We start from the raw sequence: 22368 nt of genomic DNA, 5'->3' as shown, positions 1-22368 counted from the left end.
AACGATGATGTTTTAGCGACCACTTTTGCAACAACCAAAGTCGTTGCTAATAGTCAATAGCAACCACTTTAAGGGCTGTAGCGACGACTCAGGGTCGTCGCTAAAGACCATTTTTCTTGTAGTGACAGTAATCGGTACTGTAGACACGCGTCCAATTGTAAGATTTTTTGTAGTGTCATATCACTGTAAAAACCATAGCGCCGCCGCACATTTCACCGAGGAACCATGACTCGCTAATTAAATTATAATACCATTAACTATACTAAAAGTATCGACATTTTGTGGCACTTTGTTCTTCTTCTTCCTTTTTTTTTTTGTTTTTTGAGTCTTAATTAACGAACGGAAGAGAGAAGAAAACTCAAACAGACCGAAATGGATATGGGCCGAGATATACACCCAAAAACCACTGCGTAGAAAGGCCAGGCCCATCACACACAAACCCAATTCTATCCCTCGAACTGTAGGCGTCGCGTCACTGGCACTCAGTCTTCTCGAACCAAAACTCGAAGTACCAAAGAAAACCTCTGGAGCTCGACTCAGATCCACAATGGCTCCTGTTGGTCCTCGAACTGGCGACGCAATCTTCTCCAACGTTGAGCGCGTGGTAAGCTAGAACCCCTAATTCTCATTTCCCTATCTGTTTGATCGCCGAGAAAAACCTGAAAAAAGAACTACAAAGTCGAGCTACGTTGTAGTATTCGGCTTGAATTCTGAGTCTTCGTTTCGTTGTTTTGGCTGTGTTGTGTGGTTTGATGTAATTTCTTTTCCTTCATTCTCTCGGTAACGAAATTTAATTTAAAGGATGTGATGATTCTGTCGTAGTTCTTGAACGTGTCGATTTCTATGATTGATCTGAATTTTTCTTGTTGATGCTCAACTCGCAAGGTTACTAAGCAATTGATACGCGATCTCGTGATTTAATGACTCTCTTATTGTGTTGTTGATCTATGAAATTTGAAAATGGTGTAGAATGCTGAGCTGTTTACCTTGACGTACGGGGCGATTGTGCGCCAATTGCTTACGGATCTGGAGGAGGTTGAGGAAGTAAACAAACAGCTTGACCAAATGTAATTTTTTGTCTCTCATTAGTGAGTTTCCATTTATATTTCATTGGTAATATGTGAATTTTCCGTTTATGGTTTCGTTTGAGACGAATATGATATGAAAGGTAATAATTTGATTTGCTTGTGAGAATCCATTCTGGGTGGATAGCCTGGATAACTACTAGGCTACGGTTTGACATCCTTCTGATACTGATAGTGGGACATATAATGGTCCTTGACTAAATAACTGTGGAAGGATTTTGATTTGAATGGCTGTATTCTTTTAAGATGAAAATTTATATTTCAACAAAGTGAATAATTCATCAGTTTTCATTGAGGTCAATGCCCTAGGTATTGCAATAGTACAAACCTACACTGGCGTCAGAACTTGTCTTTGGATGACTTAATTGGTGTAGTTGAAGACTCTTTTTTATTAGATATGGTCCAACGTTATTGCTATACACAGAAGATGTATTTCCTTTGCCAATTGCCAAACCTGGTAACAATCTGTGTATCTGGTTATATGTGAATTTTCAACTTAATTAATCAGTTAGTAATGGATTCGGTGTGTTTTATCTTTATCTTTTATTTTTTCTTTGGGGTGGTGGGGGGTTGATGAATGCCTTGCTGTAGCTATATCACTCGACTGCCCGTTAGCATCTCTGATATTGCGTTGCAACTTTCATACTTTCCTTGTGTCTATGGGTAGTCTCCTACTGCCAACAACTCTTCTGATGCAAAATTGTTGATTAGACTATTATAAAAATGGAAATTTTTACGTTGATTTGAGCGTTTAATTATGTTGCAGGGGTTATAATATTGGAATTCGACTGATTGATGAGTTTCTAGCAAAATCTAATGTCTCTAGATGCATTGACTTCAAAGAGACTGCTGAAACAATTGCAAAGGTCTGTGATCATCATTTGCTTTAATTTAAATTTGAATTAGTTTTTTGCTCAAAATATCCTCCTAGTTGTTTTAAAATTTCTCAAAATGTTCTATTTGTGTAAATTATGGCCTCTATTACTAATTCTAGTCCAATTTATGATCCATTTGTCAAGCAATGTTTGTTTTATATTCATACAACCTTGAACTGAATAATATCATCGTTGTTACTTTTTCGTCTTTGGCTTTTCTTTTTTTGGCAAAATGCTCCAGTGGTCCCCGAGATATGAAAGTTCTATCAAATCGCTCTCTAGGGTTCAAAAGTTATAAATTTACTCCTTGAGGTTAAAACTGTTATCAAATAACTCCTAGTGTCCACCTTTTGTTAAATTTTTAACGGTTTTGCCATGTCATGCCCAATCAAAAGATGATGCATGTCTTGTTTAATAAAAAATTTAAAAATATAAATATAAATATAAAAGAAAAAAAAAAACCAAATTTTTTGGGGCGGTCCGATTGGCTATAGGGGGTGGCCCTAGGCCGGCTAGTAGGGGTGGCCCCAGGCTGGCTAGAAGGGGTGACTGAACCACCCCAAGGCCATTGAGGGTGGTTTGGCCACCTCCTCTGGTCAATCTGAGGTGGTCTGGCTGACCACCCCAGATTTTTTTTTTAATATTAATATTTCTTTTTATTAAAACGGGGTATGTCCTCTTCTAATTGGGTATGACATGGCAACACCGTTAAAAATTTAGTGGAATGATCAATTTGATAATGGTTCTAAACTTAGGGAGTAAATTGATAATTTTTTAACCTTAGGGAGTGATTTGATAAAAGTCCATACCTCAAGGACCAATAGAGCATTTTTTCCTCTTTTTATTTTTGTGGTGGGGGGTATATAGACAATTGTTGGTAGATGAAGACAAATAGACTTAAGCTTGCAGTCGAAGTTCAACTGGCAAATAGACAATTGTTAGTATACTTCCTGTGTACTAGGGTTGCGCCCCTCTGCGCTTTTTAATGAATTCTTACTTATAAAAAAAAAACTGGCAAATAGACTTATCAGTTAAATGTACAGCATCTTCATGGTTTCTATAATTCAGGTCAACCCCTTGTAATCAGGTTGGCAGTATTTTATATTTCATTAAGAAACAAAGACCTGTGGAAATTTTTTTTCATGGGGCCATGAGGGAAATAGATTTAAGAATTCATCTGATATAGGTAACTGCTCCTATGTATTCAAAGAGTTTGGGTGATAGGAGATTCAGCCATGATGGCTTGTCATGTGGTTAAAATTCAGGAAGGATGGGAACAATGGGCTTTCACTGATTTGAGGAACTAATTTGGAGTTGGTCTATCAAAGGCATAGAAGAGGGAGGCATTTGTTGAGAATATTATTTTTGATTTTGTAGTATGTTGCTGTGAGGGTCCTCTAAAAGTATTGTTTCTAGACTTCTTATCACTCATGATTAGGACTTATTCTGTAGTTAATTGCATAGGATGGTCTGGTGATTACTTCCATTGGTATCCGAGGTTCGAGAGAGCAAATACAGCTATGGGATGGGATTTGGAGTCACTGGGCTCTTTTCTTGGCTAGTTTTCCAGTTAAGGGTTTGAGATGTTGGAGAAGATAAGATAGATGGAGGATAATAGAATTGGAAGTTTTTGAGATTAATTATCATCATTAGCCTTCAGGAGGAAATAAAGAATTTTATACAGTGCCTCTAAAAGTAGAGCTTTCCAGGGAAGATTCTTATAGTGAAAAATGTCATTACCACATGGATCAAAATGATAGGTGTTGTATATGTCATTGTGGCGAGATGATTTACATTACTATATAGCTAGGGAACTTTGACTCTGAGTATTCTCATCGGTGTATATTGCCACATAACAAGCCCATCTATTTCATGACTGATCCTTGCAAGACTTACGTGATGAGTTAGCCCCACCCTAACCTAATGATAGGGGTGGCAAACGGTTTGGTCGGGACGGTTCATAATTGGGTTGGGTATATAGGTACCCATTTTTCTGTTTATTATCCATTTAACTAAATAATGGATGCTCATATCCAAGCCAGCTCATTGATTTGTGGTGGGACCTACCTGCCTATTAGCCTAATTGTTGTATATGTGTTTAAAATATAGGTATGTTTGGTGTATTTTTTTGTTTTATAAACTTTTTGGAATTATTTCTAAAAGAGTATGAACTTGCATAAAAAAGCTCCATATCTAGGTTCAAACCAGCACATATTAAAATTCGAATAATGCAAGTGCAAGTTTAGAATTTAGTACATACCCAGTAACCCAGTACACAAATTTGCCCAAAAACCAAATCTGACACATACCCAGTACGCATGCCCTACCTTTGACAATCACAAAACAGGCATGCAGAGGCTCTAAATTTCCAATTAAAGACCACAATTTCTGGAAAAGTGCACTGCATCTGTTAAGGGCAGAGACAAGTGACTCTTTTTTTTCTTTTCTTTTTTTTTCTTTTTTTGAGTTCAAGAGAAACTTACAAATCAACATGCATGACACATGAATTGCTGTCAAATATGGTAAATCCCAGAAAAATATAAAGAGCAATTAAAGAACATAGACTCGTAAAGAGAAAAAGAGACATAGAATTACAGAGAGTGGAAATCAGATATCTCAATCCCAAATTCCTGAAAATCCTTGGGAGTGCTGCTGGGCAATTAGGAATGCTGAGATGTCATTTCCCAGGATTGAAAGTGGAAAAATCAAAGCTAAATTTAGGTTTTGGATGCTTGTTTTTTTATAAGTAATAAAAAAATATTAAAAAAAGTGTAAGGCGCCCCTAAGCACACATGTAGTATACACAAGAACAACCAAACCAGCCAAAAAAAAGAAACCCAACAAACCCAAGACCCACATGAGGCACACAAAAAGCTTACTCTTCAATCTCTCTTCTCTCTTTCATCTCCGTCGTCCCTCCCGGAACTCAACACTACATCATGTGAGCCTTATCTTTCCAACGCCAAGAGGGTGCGCTTGCATCGCCGTAGTTAATGGATCTTTTCAAAGTCAACAGCTTCCTACTTTTGGTCTTTTGGCGCGCTACCATTGTTTCCTGATGAAACTCCTCTTCAATGGCATCCAGGATTGCCAATGACGGATCCTCGCCCTCATCACCATCCATCGCCTAATCCAAGGGCATGTCGGGATGTAAAACACCCAAAGGGTAATGGGATTCTCCATTCTCCCCATTCCAAATTTCGTCGCCCTAATCGCACACTACGATATCCCCATCCGTGCCAAAGCCTACCGGCCACCTCTGAGATTGGATCAAACTATTAATCCACAATCACCCAAAAGTTAGCAACAAGAGTCGATGATGACGTGGCCGACACTTTAGGTGAGAGAAGGGGTTGCACTGACACTTTGGATGCTTAGGTAGGAATGGAGTTAGGGTTTGGCACTCGGGTAATATGTGGGTGCAAGAACTGGCGCGAGGAAAAAGAGGCAGAGTAAGTGACTGAGCAGTGTGAATTGTTTGAGACCTTCGGGTATGAAACACTTGGTATTTAAAATGGATACCCAATGGCTGATACACATTTTTATCACCCATGTTCCCTATATATTTTGCTGGGTAATAAATGGGTCAGTACTCATTTGAACCCATCTCCTAAATGGGCAGTTAATTCCCACTGATGCAGGGTGTCTCAGGGCGGCAAATGGGTCTGGGTTATATTTGCCTCCCCTACCTAACGAAATCTATTTTATCTCTGCCATGCCAAGTCAACTTCAGTTGGGGAAGCCCAATGCTGTTTGGGGATGAGTTGGCCTTCTGGTTGCCTGTTCAACTTCATTGGTATTTGGTTGGTCTTTGACCCAGTCCAATCCACTAGGCTTGCAGCTCTAGAAAAATTGCTGGCTTGCATGGGTCAGTATAAGGTCAGTTGGGTGGGTTCTGATGAAATGTATGTTCCACTTTCATTTTAGCATGGATATAGTTGGTTCCTTGTAACACATTTTGGATTACCTGAATTTATCTACAAACCTGAGGTTTTAAAAGTGGAGCATGCTTCTCATACTTTTCTAGATTCGAAAGTACTTTCTGGGTCATGTGCGAGTGATTGCAAGACGTGTACTGAATCAATTTCTATCTTATAGTGTGAAATATATATTTGTCCATATGTCCTAATGTCACTTTTATGCAGGTTGGTTTTAAAATGTTCTTAGGAGTCACTGCATCTGTAACCAATTGGGATGCTGATGGGACATGTTGCAGTATCGTTTTGGAGGATAATCCTCTGGTAGACTTTGTTGAGCTCCCTGATACATGTCAAGGTCTATACTATTGCAACGTTTTAAGTGGAGTCATCAGAGGAGCCTTGGAGATGGTGAGTTCTGTCTCGTCCTACTGCACAGCTTTTAACTATTTTATTTTTCCTGGCATATCATAATACTATATAGCAAAGTTCTGTGTCGTCTACATTCTCCTTCAAAAATTGTTTTTTCTTATTATGAATTCTAGATTACATTGTGTTGGCGGAAAAGCTCAACCACTGGTTGTACATATTGAGTTATTGTGTGGAGCAACTAAGGCCTCAACTTGACACATTTCTTCTTTCTTTGTTCTTTTTCTTCTTCCTCCTTTTTTTTTTTTTTGGTCTTTAAGTGGAGCTCTTTGTAGAAATGTGCTTAAAATGTTATATCTTTGGGTGTCGGTGCATAGCTCGGGTAGTATGTTGTTCGCTGATTTTTTACTTTCTTGTTCGTTTCTTTCCTCTGTTTAGGGGCTCTTTTGTATACTTCTTGTGTACTAGGATTGCGCCCCTCTGCACTTTTTAATGAATTCTTACTTGTCAAAAAAAAAAAGTAGGGGAATCTGACGGAAGCATTCTGTCTATTTTAACCTTTTTGGCTATTGGTATCAACATTTTCTCATATAGATGGAAAGATATGGTCTTGTGCTTTGCTTTAAGAGGCTTCCGTTCTAAGCCTTTCCATCATGTTTTGAACTTTTTAGTCACATAAATGTCTGGCAGCCATGACTTCTGCTGATTCTATCATTTAATAATTTGTTGTAAGATCAAAAAGGAAAAAGAATATAATCTTTTCACTTGAGGATTTTCACTTCTCATGTTATTTTCAATGTGTTGTGGTTTTGAGCATCTTTGAACCTGATAAATCAATGAGCTCGAGTAGCATCTCCTCCCTCCGTTCTAATAACCTCTAGCTCAAAGTAGTACCTCCGCCCCCCCCCCCCCCCCCCCCAATAAGAATGGAATGGAGAGCGAGGGTGAGGTCATAGGTTTCAAGACCCAGTGAGTGTGTCTAAGTCTGCTCTGTTTTTTGTCATAGTATCTCGATAACTGTAGCTTGGAAGATGCAGAGGATGCTCAAAATAATTTTGCAATATTTTCCTATGTTCAGGTGTCAATGAAGACTGAAGTCACATGGGTCCGTGACATGCTTCGAGGAGATGATGCATTTGAGTTGCAGGTGAAACTTCTGAAGCAAGTTCCCGAAGAGTACCCGTACAAAGATGATGAGTGACATGCCGAAAGGCCTCGTATGTGATGATATGTATACAATACATGATTCTTGTCTCCCCTGTCTCCCAAAGAGTAGAACGTTTGGTAGCTTGGCTTCTCGTCTAATACACATTTCTTACTTTTAAGTCAATAATTTTATTTCCTTTATTTACATACTGATTATGATTGAGCATGACAAGCCACTGCCAAAGGTGATATACCTCAAAATGATTCCCCAGCAAAAGAAAAAAATCATGAATATTAAGACCCAATTATATGTCGTTATTAGGACAGGACATCGTTTTGATGAATAGCGGGGAGAGTCATCATCACTCATTAGCTTGCTTTATTTTTATTCAGGTTGAGAATTCGGTGGTCAGCACACAATTATATGTTAGTTTTTTGTTTTATCTCAACCCCATTTCATATGTTAAGTGGATCAAGACTCTTTTAATCCCCTTTTTTTTATTTTTTTATTTTTTTTTATTTGTGGAAAATAGCAAATGGTTCTCTCGTCTCTTAAAAGTACTCACCATGGTGGTAATATTCATGATTGTCTGGTGTTTACCGGAACTAACCTGTGACCTGTCTGCTTCTGCATGACAGCCTACACAAAATTTTGGCAGAGGTGGTGTGCCCCATTGTTCTAACACCATCCGTCCATGGCTCTTTCCTGCGCATAAAGTAATGGGTAGAAAATTTTCACTCAACTCGTAAATATGCAAGTGTAGCAGGTGTAAGAGAGAGAAAGAAGTCCCTTAATTTAGTAGTATAGAGTCTTGGGTTGGGTTGGGTTGTTTGCCTCGATCTACAAGTTTTATTCAGAGTAAATTTCCAAACCATGTGCGCATTAGATGGGCCACCAAAGAGAGGAATCTTTGGAAGTTTTAAAAAGGTCAAGAGAGGAATCTTTGGTGGGTGGTTGTTGATTTTCTTTATTAATCCGGCCCTTTATCTTTGTTTGGAGAAGCTGGTTTTCATTTCTTTTCCGACTTGAAACTTGTCACTGGATTTGAAGACATCATTCTTGTGGTTCTTACTAACTTCCAACGGCCCATGGAGGAATCGCAGGGAACTACACGCCACGAGTCCAACGACAGTGACTATGATTTATGCGAGGTTAGGTTTATCCACAATCTCAATCTATTCATGTCTGTTTGCCTCTGAAGAAAAAATAAATAGATAAAAATTCTTTTCATGGCTAGTAAGTGCAAAAGATCTAGCAAATTAGCAATCATTAACTGTCCACATGGCAATTTCTGATTGGTTGCCGACTTCACTATTCATTATTACCATGTAAACTATGAATTAATGCTAGTCGCTCTTCATGTGCTCAAACCGGCCACGGCCCACCAGATGTTAATATTGCTGAAAACGCTGAACACTCCATGTGAAAACTAAAACAATGACAGTTTTTCTGGGGGAGAAATTTTATCAATTCGATCTATTAAATTGACATTTGTCTTTAAAGTATGTAATTTTCATATAAGGTTGTAAATAAACAAATTCGTTCGATAACTCGCTTGATACCCGCTTGGTTCAACCCGATCAAAACTTAAGCTCGATATTGTAGAAACTCGTTTGATTAGTAAATGATACATACCCGATTTGCTCAATAAAACTCAATATATAGGGGCTTGCAAGCTCAATTCGTTTAAAGCTCGACTGGATCGCTCGCTCAGCTCATTAATTGGATACTTGTTCGCTCGTTTATATCTCTTGTATATATATACAAATATACAAATATATATATATATATATTACTAAAAATGAATTATATAAATTTAAGTATGTATATTAGTAATTTAAGTAATATATGTTCCTTAGTATACTAGCTAAGTTAATATAGTATTAAATATTAATTATAACACTTTGATAGTAGTATTTAGTATGTTAAACTAACATATTAAATTATTAATAGTTGGTATATATATATGTGTGTGTGTGTGTGTTTATATATATATATATAAAAGCACACATATATCACATCACACATAGTTAATAGTACTTATCTATTATATTTATATTATAGTTATTTAGTTATATAGAATATATTAAACTTACTACTTGCTCACATTATATATATATACCATATTTTATACTCTATAGTTATATATAATAACATGTTATTAATTTGTTACTTATAGACTATAGTTATGTACTATATTTTACAATATGTCTTATATTGTTACGTATTATATATTTATGCTATAAATAAATGTATAGAGGTTGTTCACAAAATCGGGTTTAAATTCTGTTTTGATCACACATTGAAAAATTTAGTAGCCTAACTCGACATCTAGTTGAGCTGAACTTGTCAAGTAACCCGACTTGGCTTGAATGATATTCTCAATGAGCTTAAGCTCGAACTCATCCAATTTTTAAACGAGCTGTGCTTTAACACATATTTCATAGCTCGGCTCAAGTTCGAGCTTGGGTATTTAAGATTGACTAATAAACGAGTCAGTCTTGAAATCTTAAAGCTCGGCTCGGCTCGGCTCGACTCGATGATAGCCTTGATTCTTACCTTTTTAAAGTGCATATGGGTAAGAAACATGGATGAAGGATATTAAAAATGCTTGTTTTATTGTCTTATACAAAACAAAAAAAATTAATGTTAAAAATTATATTTTTATCTCAGAATCAGTGGCGGAGATAAAGGGGGGGGCGCCCCCCCCCCCCCCCCCCCCCCCCCCAAATATCCAAGAAAAAAAATGTAATTTTTTAATCCAAACTCTATTTTGCCCGTACAATAATGCCCCTACAAGGCTACAAGTCCCTACAGATTAAATCAAAACATTCATTCCCCTGTATTTGTATTTACTCATAAAGGAAAAAGAAAAAGAAAAAAAGAAAAAAAGAAGAAGAAGAAGAAAATTTAAGACAACTTAGCCCAGCGGCAACAGCACCCTTAAAAAATGGAAGTTACCCTCAAATTTGGGCTGATATTGAACTAAGAAAACCTAACTCAAAACCAAAATTAGACACCATGAATGATTGACAGTCAACATGTCTCAAATCTTCCTCTACGTACTATTACGGTACTAGCAATTTTAGGGCGCGTAGGATGCAATTTTAGACATTTTGTATTTTTTTTTTTTAATTATTTTAATTATTTATTTATTTATTTATTTTTGTATTAGTGCCTACATGTTAACTGATATATCAATTTGGGATCCGGCTTCCATGCGGTAGTTTAAAACTACCGTATGGGTGCTGTCGTGGAAAACGATACCGTTTTCCACCACTTAAAAAAATTTGCAAAATTTTTAATAAATTTAAAAATTATAAAAACAATAATAATTAAAAACAAAAAATATAAAAACTTAAAAAAACTAAAGGGGTGGCCGGCGTTGCCCAAGGAGGTGGCCGGCCAAGGGGGTGGCTGGAGCCACCCCTTTGGCCGATCTGGGGTGGACGAACCACCCCAATCGGCTTTGGGGGTGGTCGGACCACCCCCAAAAGGCCAAAAAACAAAAAAAAAAAAAAAAAAAAAAAGTTAGGGGTTTGGGAGGTGGCTGGACCACCCCCAAGGGCCTAAGGGTGGTTTCAACCACCTCATACGGTCGATCTGGGGGTGGCTCAAGGCCTTTGGGGGTGATCCGGCCACCCCCAAAATCCAAACCTTTTTTTTTTTTTTTTTGGTTTCTAGGTCTTTTAGGGGTGGCCGGACCACCCCCAAAGGCCTACGGGTGGTTTCGACCACCCCATACAGCCGATCTGGGGGTGGCTCAAGGCCTTTGGGGGTGGTCCGGCCACCCCCATTTTTTGTTTTCTTTTGTTTTTTGGCTTTTTGGGGGTGGCCGGACCACCCCCAAAGCCAACTGGAGTGAACGATCCATCCCAGATCGGGCAAAGAGCCACTCCCTTGGGCAACGCCGGCCACCCCTTTAGTTTTTTTAGGTTTTATATTTTTTGTGTTTAATTATTATTATTTTTATAATTTTTAAATTTATTAAAAATTTTGCAAATTTTTTTTAGGTGGAAAACAGTACCGTTTTCCACTACAGCACCCATGCGGTAGTTTAAACTACCGCATGGAAGCCGGATCCATCAATTTGGCATATATTTATGAAGTTTGATAGATACGTTTTTTGTAATACATATATTATGTTATAATTTATATTTTGAATTGTAATTACTATACTTTTATATATTATAATAAAAATATAGTATATAAAAAGAACAAAAAATAGTAATTTATCATTATATTTTATTATTTTAATTCCGCTCCTACTAAGACAGATTCCTAGCACCGGCACTACTCACAATCATCTATCTCATAATGCTGATATGACAGTTTCAACTAATTCTTAGATTAGTTATTGTTAAAAAAAATAAAATTCAATAGTTAGTTGAGATTGTCACGTTAACATTATGAGATAGTTGTAAGATAAAAATATAGTTTATAATATTACTAAAAAAAAAGTTTATAACGTGTTCTTACCTTATGTGAAAAATTAAAGAAACTAGATATAACTTGGTTTGTATAACTTCAACAACTTTTTGTTAAACTAACAATTAAATTTGTTTCTCTATATGCATGTCCTTCATATCCGATGCTTATTTAAAAAAAAAATTGTTGAACTTATACAAGTCAAAAGTTGTACTACACGTATCAAATCTCAGTTGTACGTTAATCTAATCAAAGCCCTAACCGCCCGACCACGATGAAGGAAACAATACAAAGAAGGTACGTCATTAGATTTTTCGTAATTGGCGTACGTTTCGCAGTTTTAGTAAACAAGAAAAAGAATTTCAACTGCACCCGGCCATTACGATGGCGACGTACCCACAGCTACAACTTGCGCATATATATATATATATATATATATATATATATGTGTGTGTGTGTGTGAACATATATGCTAGCTATCCCAGGCTAAATTAAAGAGTCAATATTTTTTAGGGGTATTAACCTTTTTTTTTATTTTTTTATTTTTTTATTTATGTATTGGGTAATATAATGCTTATTACTGTTGGATCAAATTATTTTAACCTAATCAAACATTAATTTGGGTTTCTCAAGAGAATGGAATTGAAAACATTTACTGCATCAGTTAATAAGCTCACCCGGCCATTTTGATTTTTGATCTGTTAGTTTCTGATGTGTTTTAAGGTAAATTCAGTTCTATCAGAATCTGGGCCCTTCAATGTTTTGAATCCTAAGGTAGCTGATATGTTTGTACTATCACAGAGAGAGAGAGAGAGAGAGAGAGAGAGAGTAACGAAGAAAAGACAAAAAGACAGAGAGAAAGAGATAGAGGTGGGTTTGAGGATTTTATGCTTTTTTGGAGGAAGCAGAAATATTGACAACCAAATAAAATGCAGATGAGCTGTATGAATGTAACCTTTTTTAAAACTGCAAAGTTTAATTAATAAATATAAGGAATTTCCTTTTTTCTTATATATATATATACACTTTGGATACTGGAACTCTCTCTTTACTTCCCTGCAGCTTTCTCTCTCTGATGATATCTTTGGCCGCGTGTTCTTTGCTTTACCATAGATTCTCAATCAGCCTTGCCCAGCTTATTATATATATATATATTCCACACAGCCTAGCTAATGAGTCCTTATAAATACAAGTCCATGCTTCATCGACTACTGCACCCTTAATTTCTTCTTGTTTCCTTCAACCCTTAAGCTTTCTCACTCATTTTCCTGTAACCTAACCCGTCGTCGATCTCCTTAATTAATGTTATTTTCCAATCCTTGAATAACTATTTCCATCGCTAACTATTGCACAAAGACAGAATAGATTGCATTACACTGGCAATATGCAGTACTTCTGCTTCTTTTGCTCATTTTACACCTCTTCTTCTTCTTCTTCTTCTTCTTCTTTTCCTTTTTGTCAGATTTTCTTCTTTTTGCAGTTTCATGACTGAAGTGTACAAACTCAAGCAAAACAGGTATGGCTGTGTAACTGATCTAGCACAAGTGATCAGGAAACTCAAAATTTATTTACATTCTGCATGCATGTTTCATCGATCATCTTATATATATACATGTCAAACAAAACTCTACTCTATCTTGACCATTTTGAGAATTGACAAATTAAAGTTTATTTCACACTTTGTCCTCGCAAATTATTAGGTTAAAATGCATGAAAGAATTTCTCCTAAATGACTGAATTTGTGCAGTGGCCGGGTAACGTGGACAAGATCAACATATGCATTATATATATCGCTACTTATGACTCACAGATAACTGTATTAATTAAGCTCTGACAATACAGGTTAGGCACTTATATATGGAAAGCAAGCTGCTTATTTCCTGCATATCCAACATTAATTTTCAGATATATGCATGCATGGCATGAATATAATATGATTACATGTTATTCATCCCAAAAAATAGAAAAGAAAAAAAGATATTCTATGATTACTTTCCAAGATTGTTCTTTCTTTATAATTAACTTTATATATTATTCTTATAATCAGGGTTGAGAATACAGCTAGCCCAAGGCATTCACAATTAATTAATTATCAGTCTCGATGGATCATATTGAACCTCCATTTCGAGAAACCTACAAGACCCTTTTACATAAATCTGATGGTGAAGAAGATGAAGACGAAAATATTCTCATGGTTGAGGAATGCGATCTACCCTTGATTGATCTGAGTCAATTAAATGTAGAGAGAGACAAGTGCATCAAACAGATTGCTCAGGCTGCAAGGGAATGGGGTTTCTTTCAAGTTGTGAATCATGGGGTTTCTCAAGAGGTTCTTCACATCTTGCAAGATGAGCAGAAGAAGGTGTTCCATCTGCCTTTTCAAAAGAAGATTGAAGATAACTTTTTGAATTTATCAGCCAACAGTTACCGCTGGGGGAACTCGAAGGCTACTTATCTAAGGCAGGTCCCATGGTCAGAAGCCTTACATTTATCTCTCACAGATATTTCAAGAATGGATGAATGCAAGCGTCTCAGGTACAAATTAACCTTTCTATTGTTTTTCTTTTTTTGTTTCTTTTGAGTCGTCTCTATCTAGCTAGGGTAATACATACAGCAAATTATATAAGACTTTAGCTATAGTATTTAATTATAAGGTAAAAATAATTTAAAACAAAATGCACTTTAGGATGACATATATATATGGAAAGGAGGGCTGATCTTGGGGAAATTGTATCAGTTATCGGGTAAGATGTCATTGTCCTCCAAAATCTTATCTTAGTGAGTTTTAAGTCAATTCTTCAAATAAACTTCTCTTCTTCTTCTTCTTCTTCTTTTTTCCTTCAATTTTTCTTGATGTGAGATTTACAGTACTCACATGCATATGCGCGCATGCATCTCAACTGGGAATTAAATACTCATATATAAAAGCTATATAATTACTTAATTAGCAAGGAAACATAAAGTACTAATTCTTGAAACTGAAAATTGTAGTTAATTTTTTTTTTTTTTTTGACATGTCCACACAAGAGGGGGGGGATTCAAACTAGTTACCTCCACTTCATGAGGCGTGGTCCCTGCCGATTGAGCTACCTCTTGAGGACAAAGTTGTAGTTAATTAGTCTAATTAAAAAGTATTAATTAATTCCCTTACAAACTATATATAGGTCACGCTTCAAGCAAGTGCCTGAACTATATATCTATATTAATTATGCCTTAGTATATATTTAGGGGTATATATATATATATAGAAGTTGGCTCATACGAATTCGTGTTTTTTTTCCCCCCAAAAGTTTCAATTATTATTATTTTTTACCCCGGGATCCAAATTTCCAGAATATTTGGTCACTAACAATATAATAATATTCTCAATCTTGTATGCTCACTGCTTTTTAATATAGAATAAACCATTGCATATCTTCGTCTTCTCTCTATATATAGAGGTACATCATTATAATTAATATTATCGATCTAGTACTTCGATCGATAATATCATTTAATAATTAAGACTTTATGTTGCCGAAATCCAGTACTTCGATCTAGCTAAAGCATTAATGTAATTGTAATGATAGCAAGAATATTGTTTTCTAAAATGTTCTGCATACATGCATATATAGTTCTCAATCTTGAGAAACCCTAGATTAATGCAAACAGTACGTAGTCTTCTTTCTTTCTTATTTATTTATTTTATTAATTATCTGACTATAAGTTCTAAACTTCTAAGTAAGCCCGCAACATCTAGAAACGAATCCTCTCCATTTCAAATGAAATGGATAAGAACCGGTTAGTGTTAAAAGATGGGCAAAGAGCGGCATTGCTTTAGATTGATATGCTTAATTCTGTGTCCCTTTTTTTTTTTTTTTTTTTTTTTAATTTTGAGAAAAATACACATAACCCCCTCAAATTACCACATTATTGTCAATGTCCTCTTCAAACTAACAATTGTGTCAATGTCCCTTCCTAACTATAAAAAAATGTCAATATCCCTTCTAATGACAAAAATACCCTTCATAAAATTATTAATTTTTTTAAAAAAAATAAAATAAAAAACTAAAATGTTTTTCTTCTTTATAATAAAAAACTAAAAAACTAAAAATAAGAATAAGAATAAAAATAATAAAAAATAAAAACTGGTTTTTCTTCTTCCTTTTTTTCTTCGTTTGTATTTTTTTTTTTTAAAAAAAAAATTTGTTTTTATAATTTTTAGTTATTTTTTCGTTTGTTTTTTTTTTTTTTTTTTTTGTTTAAAGAAATTTCGTTCTTTTTTGTTTTTGTTTTTTTTTTTTTGGTTAATTTTCGTTTAAATTTTTTTTTTTCATTTTTCTTTTAAAAAAATTGGTTTTTTTTTTTTTTTTTAGTTTTAGTTTTTTATTTTTTTTCGAATTTATAATGATATTTTTGTCTTATTGAAAAAAATTTATGGTCATTTTTATCTTTTTGTTGATCTTAGGAGGGACAATGACATTTTTGGCAGTTTGAAGGGAAACATTGACACAATTGGTAGTTTGAGAGGGTACATTGACAATTGAATTGAGTGGTAGTTTCATAGTTTGAAAGGGATACACGTACCTTTTATTTTTTTTATTTATTTATTTTTTTTAAAAAAAGGTAGATGTAGGACATGTGAGAAAAGAAAAATCCAAAGGTGTGGATTCCCTAGCTAGCACATCACCTAGATACACTAGATAGCTATATCTCAATATATTTTCTTCTCTGGAAAGCAATATTACTATAGATAGTATCGCCTTTCGAAGTTGAAAAGGAAGGCCATGTTCTTGTGGTCGTCCATATGGGTCACTAAAATCACTATCAAAAATTTTAAAATTATGACACACAAACAGCGAAAATTTCAGTGGGTTTAGACTGAGAAACCCATCAGCAATGACTCTAGAGAACAAGGGCCAATCAAAGTGCAAAAATATGGTGGAAGAATACTCTAGAAGTACTCCTTAGGGTTTAATCTTTTATGAAATCATTATTAGACGCATATTTCGTTATTTTAACAAAAATTGAGACACATAGGCGTAAGACCACATCAAATCCAATAAAATAGCTTACATGCATTTACAAAAATGTTACATTAGCTTGACACGTGACCAAAAAAAAAGAAGGAAAAAACCATAGCAAAAAAACAAAAAAACAAAAAAGAGGTGGAATGATGGTCACCCCACCACCCAGCCTCCCAACCAATAAATTAAGTGGTGGGATGCCTGTTGCCTGATTACCCCTCTAAATCTACTAGGGTGGTTGGTAATAACCGTACCCGCATCTGCATTTTCACCCCTAGTGGTTGGGGTAACCTCACTAGAGGTAGAGGGTAACTCCAGCGTCACGCACACCCTCCACCTACCAATGAATGTGAAGGGGTCATCTTGCCCACCTATGCTCACTGGCGGAAGGATATCTCACCCTCCTCCTTTGTTGGTGGGTGGGATGACCCACCCTCGCCCTCTGCCAGTGGGATATTTGCCCATCTACCCTAGAAGAGGGGTGACGGGGAAATGACCGCCTATTGGTGAAAGGTGGTGCTTTTCCTTTTTTAGGTTTTTTTTTTCTTTTTTTTTTTTAAAAATAAAAAATAAAAAAAATTGCCAGAAGTGATATTTCTATACATGTGGAGCTATTTTACTGGATCTCACATGATCTTACATTTACGTGTCACAATTTATGTTAAAAAACTTAATGATAGGTGTATAGAAGGAGCAATTTGATAACATATCATAATTTAAAGAGTCATTTAATAAATTTAAACCTTAGAGAGTGATCTGATAACAGGTTCAACTCCAAGAACCTCTACAACATTTTTTTCTTAAATATTAAGCAAAACAAATTAAACTAATGATTTTTTTGGGGTGTGAAAAGCAAAGCGAGAGAACTTTGGGGCTTCAATGCTATTTAAGCTAGGTGAGCAAAGAGAGTGAGTGAGAGAGCACAATAAGGGTAATTTCCTTCGATTTACTTTGTCGGATTAAAGGACAACAGAGTGATCGTAGATAGTGGTGAATCAATGGTCAAGTGAGGTGACGGTGGGTGGCCATATGGTTTGGTGTGGGTGTATGTATGTGTAGGTGATGCCGAACAAAATTAGAATGGTTCTAACAGCATAGGCTAGTAACATGAAACTATGGATTTAAGTTATAAGGAAATTTAGAAAAAGAGAAAAACAAAGAATAGGGTAGAGAAAAATCCTAGCCACTTCTGTCAATATATTTTGGCGCCATTAATTCAATATCTAACAACTCAGCATCTGCTAATTCTTGCCATTCTTGTGATGATCTTCTCTATCAAGATATTCTAGCGCATTAATTTAGTATTTGACAACTTAGCATCTCCCGATTCTTGTAATTCTTGTGTTGATCTTGTTTGTCAGGATATTCCAGTGCTATTAGTTTAGCATCTGACAGTTGATTCTTGCCATTTTTCCTTGATCTTCTATATATTAAGATATTCTAGCGCCATTAATTCAGTATCTCACATACAACTTAGCATCTGCCAATTCTTGCCATTCTTGCACTGATATTCTTTGTCAATATATTCCAGCGCCATTAATTCAATATTTGACAACTCAGCATATGCCGATTCTTGTCATTCTTGTGCTGATTTTCCCTCTCAAGATATTCCAACGCCATTAATTCAATATCTAAATACTTAATATCTACCAAGAGATATGATTCCTTACCAACTTTTCACACAATTAAAAACACAACTATCCTATGTAGTAGAAAATCATAGGCTCTTTGAAAAAAAAAAAAAATCACAACTATTCTATGATTCCCTGTTACATAGGATAGTTGTGTTTTTAACTGTGTGAAAAGTTGGCAATGAATCATATCTCATCTGCCAATTCTCTTGATCAGTAGGTGTGTGTCAAGAAGAGAGAAAGAGATGCTTGAAAGGATCAGACTCACTCTTCTCAGCTACACTTGAAGGTGACTCATATGGATGGTGATAAAAATTCTCAAATAAGGAGCCGAAATGAAAATTAAAGATGTTGAAATGTGGTGTTCATGAGAGGATTTTGGCATGTGCTTGGGTTGATCATGTAGCAAGATATTTATCCTTAGAATTTTCATTAGTTCATGTGTCTCTGATCATATGACCTTTAGATAGCAAGCCCTACACCTGATGCCTCGGTTCATTATGCTCCTTATAAGGACTCATGCAGTAACGCGGGTCATTATGCTCCTTATGATGTGCGTTGTATGTCTCTCAATGGTAGTAACCCCTTCGGTAAATCTTCAGGAAACACACCAGTCAAGTACTACTCTTCCAACAAACCCCTCACTGACTTCGGTACAACTCCCCCCTTACTACTCTCCTTGCCTACTAATACAAAAACAATTATGTGAGCCATCATCTCTCATCCACAAACTCTTTCCTGGCCAAGAGATTTTTACCATCGCTATTTGAGGGTTTAGGCTAAATCTCCTTTTAGGGTCAAAATTTGCCTCCCACCCTAGCGCGCAATGGATAGACTAGTTTTGTTTTTTGTTTTTGTTTGTGTTTTGTTTTTGTTTTTAATTTCTGATTTTTTAATTAAGGGTAAATTTGTATTTTCATAAATTTTACAGGGGTATAAGAGACATTTGACCTGTTTGTCATTTGATTAATTTAACCATATACTCTAACAATAGGAGTGAAATTAAAATGGGCTAAAACATAGATTAATATATACCGACATTGTAAATTTTGATACTTCAAAGTTACGATTGCAAAAACCGTGATACTTTGGGAGATGGGGTTAAGTTAAGTTTTCCCATATATAATTTTTCCTAGTTTCAGCTCTTATATTTAGCAGTTAAATAGAAATTTTTCTTATTTAAGAGGGTTTTAAGAAATATTTATGTTTTGTCATGAGTGGCATGCCCACTAGTCAGAATAGATGAAAAAGGGAATTGTGGGTATTTATAGAGAAATGGGCTTTCATATTCCGATACCATAAATATTATGGAAAAGTTGGAGTATGATTATCTCCGATTGCTTTCAACCGGAGAGGATTAATTTATTTTAGTTCGAAAAAGTCACACCTTACCCTACTTAGAGAGTTTCAAAAATTAACATAAATGCCCTTACCAATATCATTCAGTACTTATGTCTTCTTTATCAACATTAATAATGCTTTTACACCTTAGTTATTCTTTATTATGGAGTTACATATATACACCTAATTAATAAATAAATTCATAAAAGATTGATATACATATCAGCAAAAAGAAATTTTGGACAAATTATAAATTAATTACTGGAAATATATATAAAATGGCATTACTTCTATGAGAATTTTATGCCGCACAAACTACTCCTAGACTCCATAATAGACTGCAAGAGCTGACATAAAGAAACAAAGGTTGTAGGGTCCCATGACAGCACGACAGTTTTGTATGAAGTAATAATTAAGGTTCCATTTCCCATTTTTTGGGCCAACTAGCCAGGCAAGAGTAGAGTTTATTTCTTCAATATTACGATCATATATTCACAAATAAAAAAATTAAAAAAAAAAAAAAAAAAAAAAAAAAAAAAAAAATTGCCTGCAAATCTTATATCTAAGTTGTTCTTCCTTTTCTCACTATATATATAAATATATATTTTCTTTCTTCAGATCGACCATTGAAGCATTTGTGACAGTAGCTGCCTCTCTGGCTAAAAGCTTAGCGGAAATTCTATCCCAGATTTTAGACATCAAATCTACTTATTTCCAAGAGAACTGCCCGCCAAACACCAGCTATCTCCGAATGAACAGATATCCTCCCTGTCCATTTCCCTCCAAGGCCTTTGGCTTCATGCCTCACACCGATAGCAGTTTCCTTACACTTTTGTATCAAGACCAGGTCGGAGGATTGCAATTGATGAAAGATGGAAAATGGTTTCATGTTAAGCCTAATCCACATGCTTTAGTTATCAATATTGGTGACTTATTTCAGGTAATTAATGTATAATCTTATATATATAAATATATATATATATACACTTGAAGCTAGTTGTATTCTGCATTGTAGAAACATACTCATCTTTTTCTCTCTTTTCCCATATTTTTTTTGGTAAATTACGGTAAAAGAAAGATCATCTAAGGGCAAATAATCATGGGAGGAAATTAAATTAAACCAATAGATAAAAGCTAGAAAGACGAATGAAAATGGACAGCTGATGTGACAATTAAGAAAGGTACATACCTTGTTTTTACATGGAAAAAAAAAAAAATCCATGTTCCGAGCATATTCGCTTGCCAATTTTCCTCTCATGACGCAGGCATTTAGCAATAATGGCTTCAAGAGCATCAAACACCGGGTGGTTTCCACTCAAGAAGTTGAAAGGTTTTCTGTCGCATATTTCTACTGCCCCTCCAATGACGCGGTGATAGAGAGCAGCTGTAACAAGCCCTCTCTGGCTCCGGTGCCGGCGGCTGTGTACAAACAGTTCAGTTTCAGAGAGTATCAACAGCAAGTCCGAAAGGATGTTGAGGCTACCGGAGACAAAGTAGGGCTCTCAAGGTTTCTCTTGTGAAGGATGATACTTTGAAGCAAATACATATGCATGTATATATATTTACTAGTACTAAGTCATCCATCTATATATGCCATCACCATGAAGCTAGTCGGTCGAAAAATATAGAGTTGTTTGAAAAATTTGCATGGTTGAAATTAACTTCTGACATTTAATAATTACCTTATAACTGTCAACCGAATTATTAGATGTGATCACTTGTGCTTCTTTTTATATCCAATCGAATTTGAAGCATTAAATCATTAATTGGATGTGGATGAGGTGTACGTGGAGTCTGTCTGAGGAGAGGACCCCTCATCAAAGCCTTCGGTTTTGGTTAACACGTTTAGGCTGAATGTATTGTTCTTGTTTGTCCACGTACTTGATCGCTTGTGGATGGGTGTGAAAGTTCAAATCAACATGCTATTAATCCACTTAATTAACACTATCATTGCATCCACCAATATTAAATCCCGATAAGGAAATATTAAATCTCGGTCGTGAAATAAAATAACTGTTCTTCCTCGACCACTTTAAATGAAGAAAATCCTTTGTCTTTTCATTACGTGGCACAAATCACTTGCAATCCACGTGGACTATGGTAATAAATAGCACCTTTTTTTTTTTGTCGTATAACACTTGACAAGATTGATTGCAATCCAAATTTGAATTTTGTTGCTATATATGTGATGTGAGGTCTGAATCATGCAATTATCAAACATTTTTAATGATCATTTAGAAAGTGTACTTAGACTTTTAGATAAAATTATAATTAATTAGTCTGCTTTACAAAAAGAGGATGTGGATCATTTCAACCCCTACATTCAAAAATTAAAAAGTTCAACCAAATCTACTGGTTTTGATTTGATTTTTTTTTTTAATTTTTTATACAGATGGTTTTGATTTGATTTTAGCTTGTTGAAGTAAATGCTTTTTTTCTTTTAATAAATTATATATACATGCACTCATTGGATCTTTCAATCTATATTTTTTTTTTTCTTTCTTCGAAGAAGGGGGGTCGAGAGGGTCAAATGCCCCCTCTTCGCATCCTAAAAACTCTATACTTTTGG

The 22368-nt window shown here is 35.3% G+C and overlaps 2 protein-coding genes across 2 annotated transcripts; both read left to right on the top strand.

Moving 5' to 3' along the window:
- The first annotated feature begins 444 nt into the window (after positions 1-444).
- LOC133876518 (uncharacterized) lies at positions 445-7597 on the top strand. Its single transcript, XM_062314805.1, has 5 exons — positions 445-604; positions 970-1067; positions 1852-1951; positions 6106-6288; positions 7325-7597. Exons 1-5 carry the CDS (start codon positions 548-550, stop codon positions 7445-7447), a joined length of 561 nt encoding a protein of 186 aa, XP_062170789.1. The 5' UTR covers positions 445-547; the 3' UTR covers positions 7448-7597.
- Positions 7598-13146: 5549 nt separating this feature from the next.
- Positions 13147-21441, top strand: LOC133875660 (gibberellin 2-beta-dioxygenase 8-like). The gene is made up of 4 exons (XM_062313858.1): positions 13147-13337; positions 13869-14356; positions 20418-20739; positions 21065-21441. Exons 2-4 carry the CDS (start codon positions 13923-13925, stop codon positions 21317-21319), a joined length of 1011 nt encoding a protein of 336 aa, XP_062169842.1. The 5' UTR covers positions 13147-13337; positions 13869-13922; the 3' UTR covers positions 21320-21441.
- Positions 21442-22368: the final 927 nt, after the last annotated feature.

The sequence above is a fragment of the Alnus glutinosa genome, chromosome 8, assembly GCF_958979055.1.
Source record: "Alnus glutinosa chromosome 8, dhAlnGlut1.1, whole genome shotgun sequence".
NCBI classification, from domain to species: Eukaryota; Viridiplantae; Streptophyta; class Magnoliopsida; order Fagales; family Betulaceae; genus Alnus; species Alnus glutinosa.
This window is presented reverse-complemented; position numbering and strand designations above follow the sequence as displayed.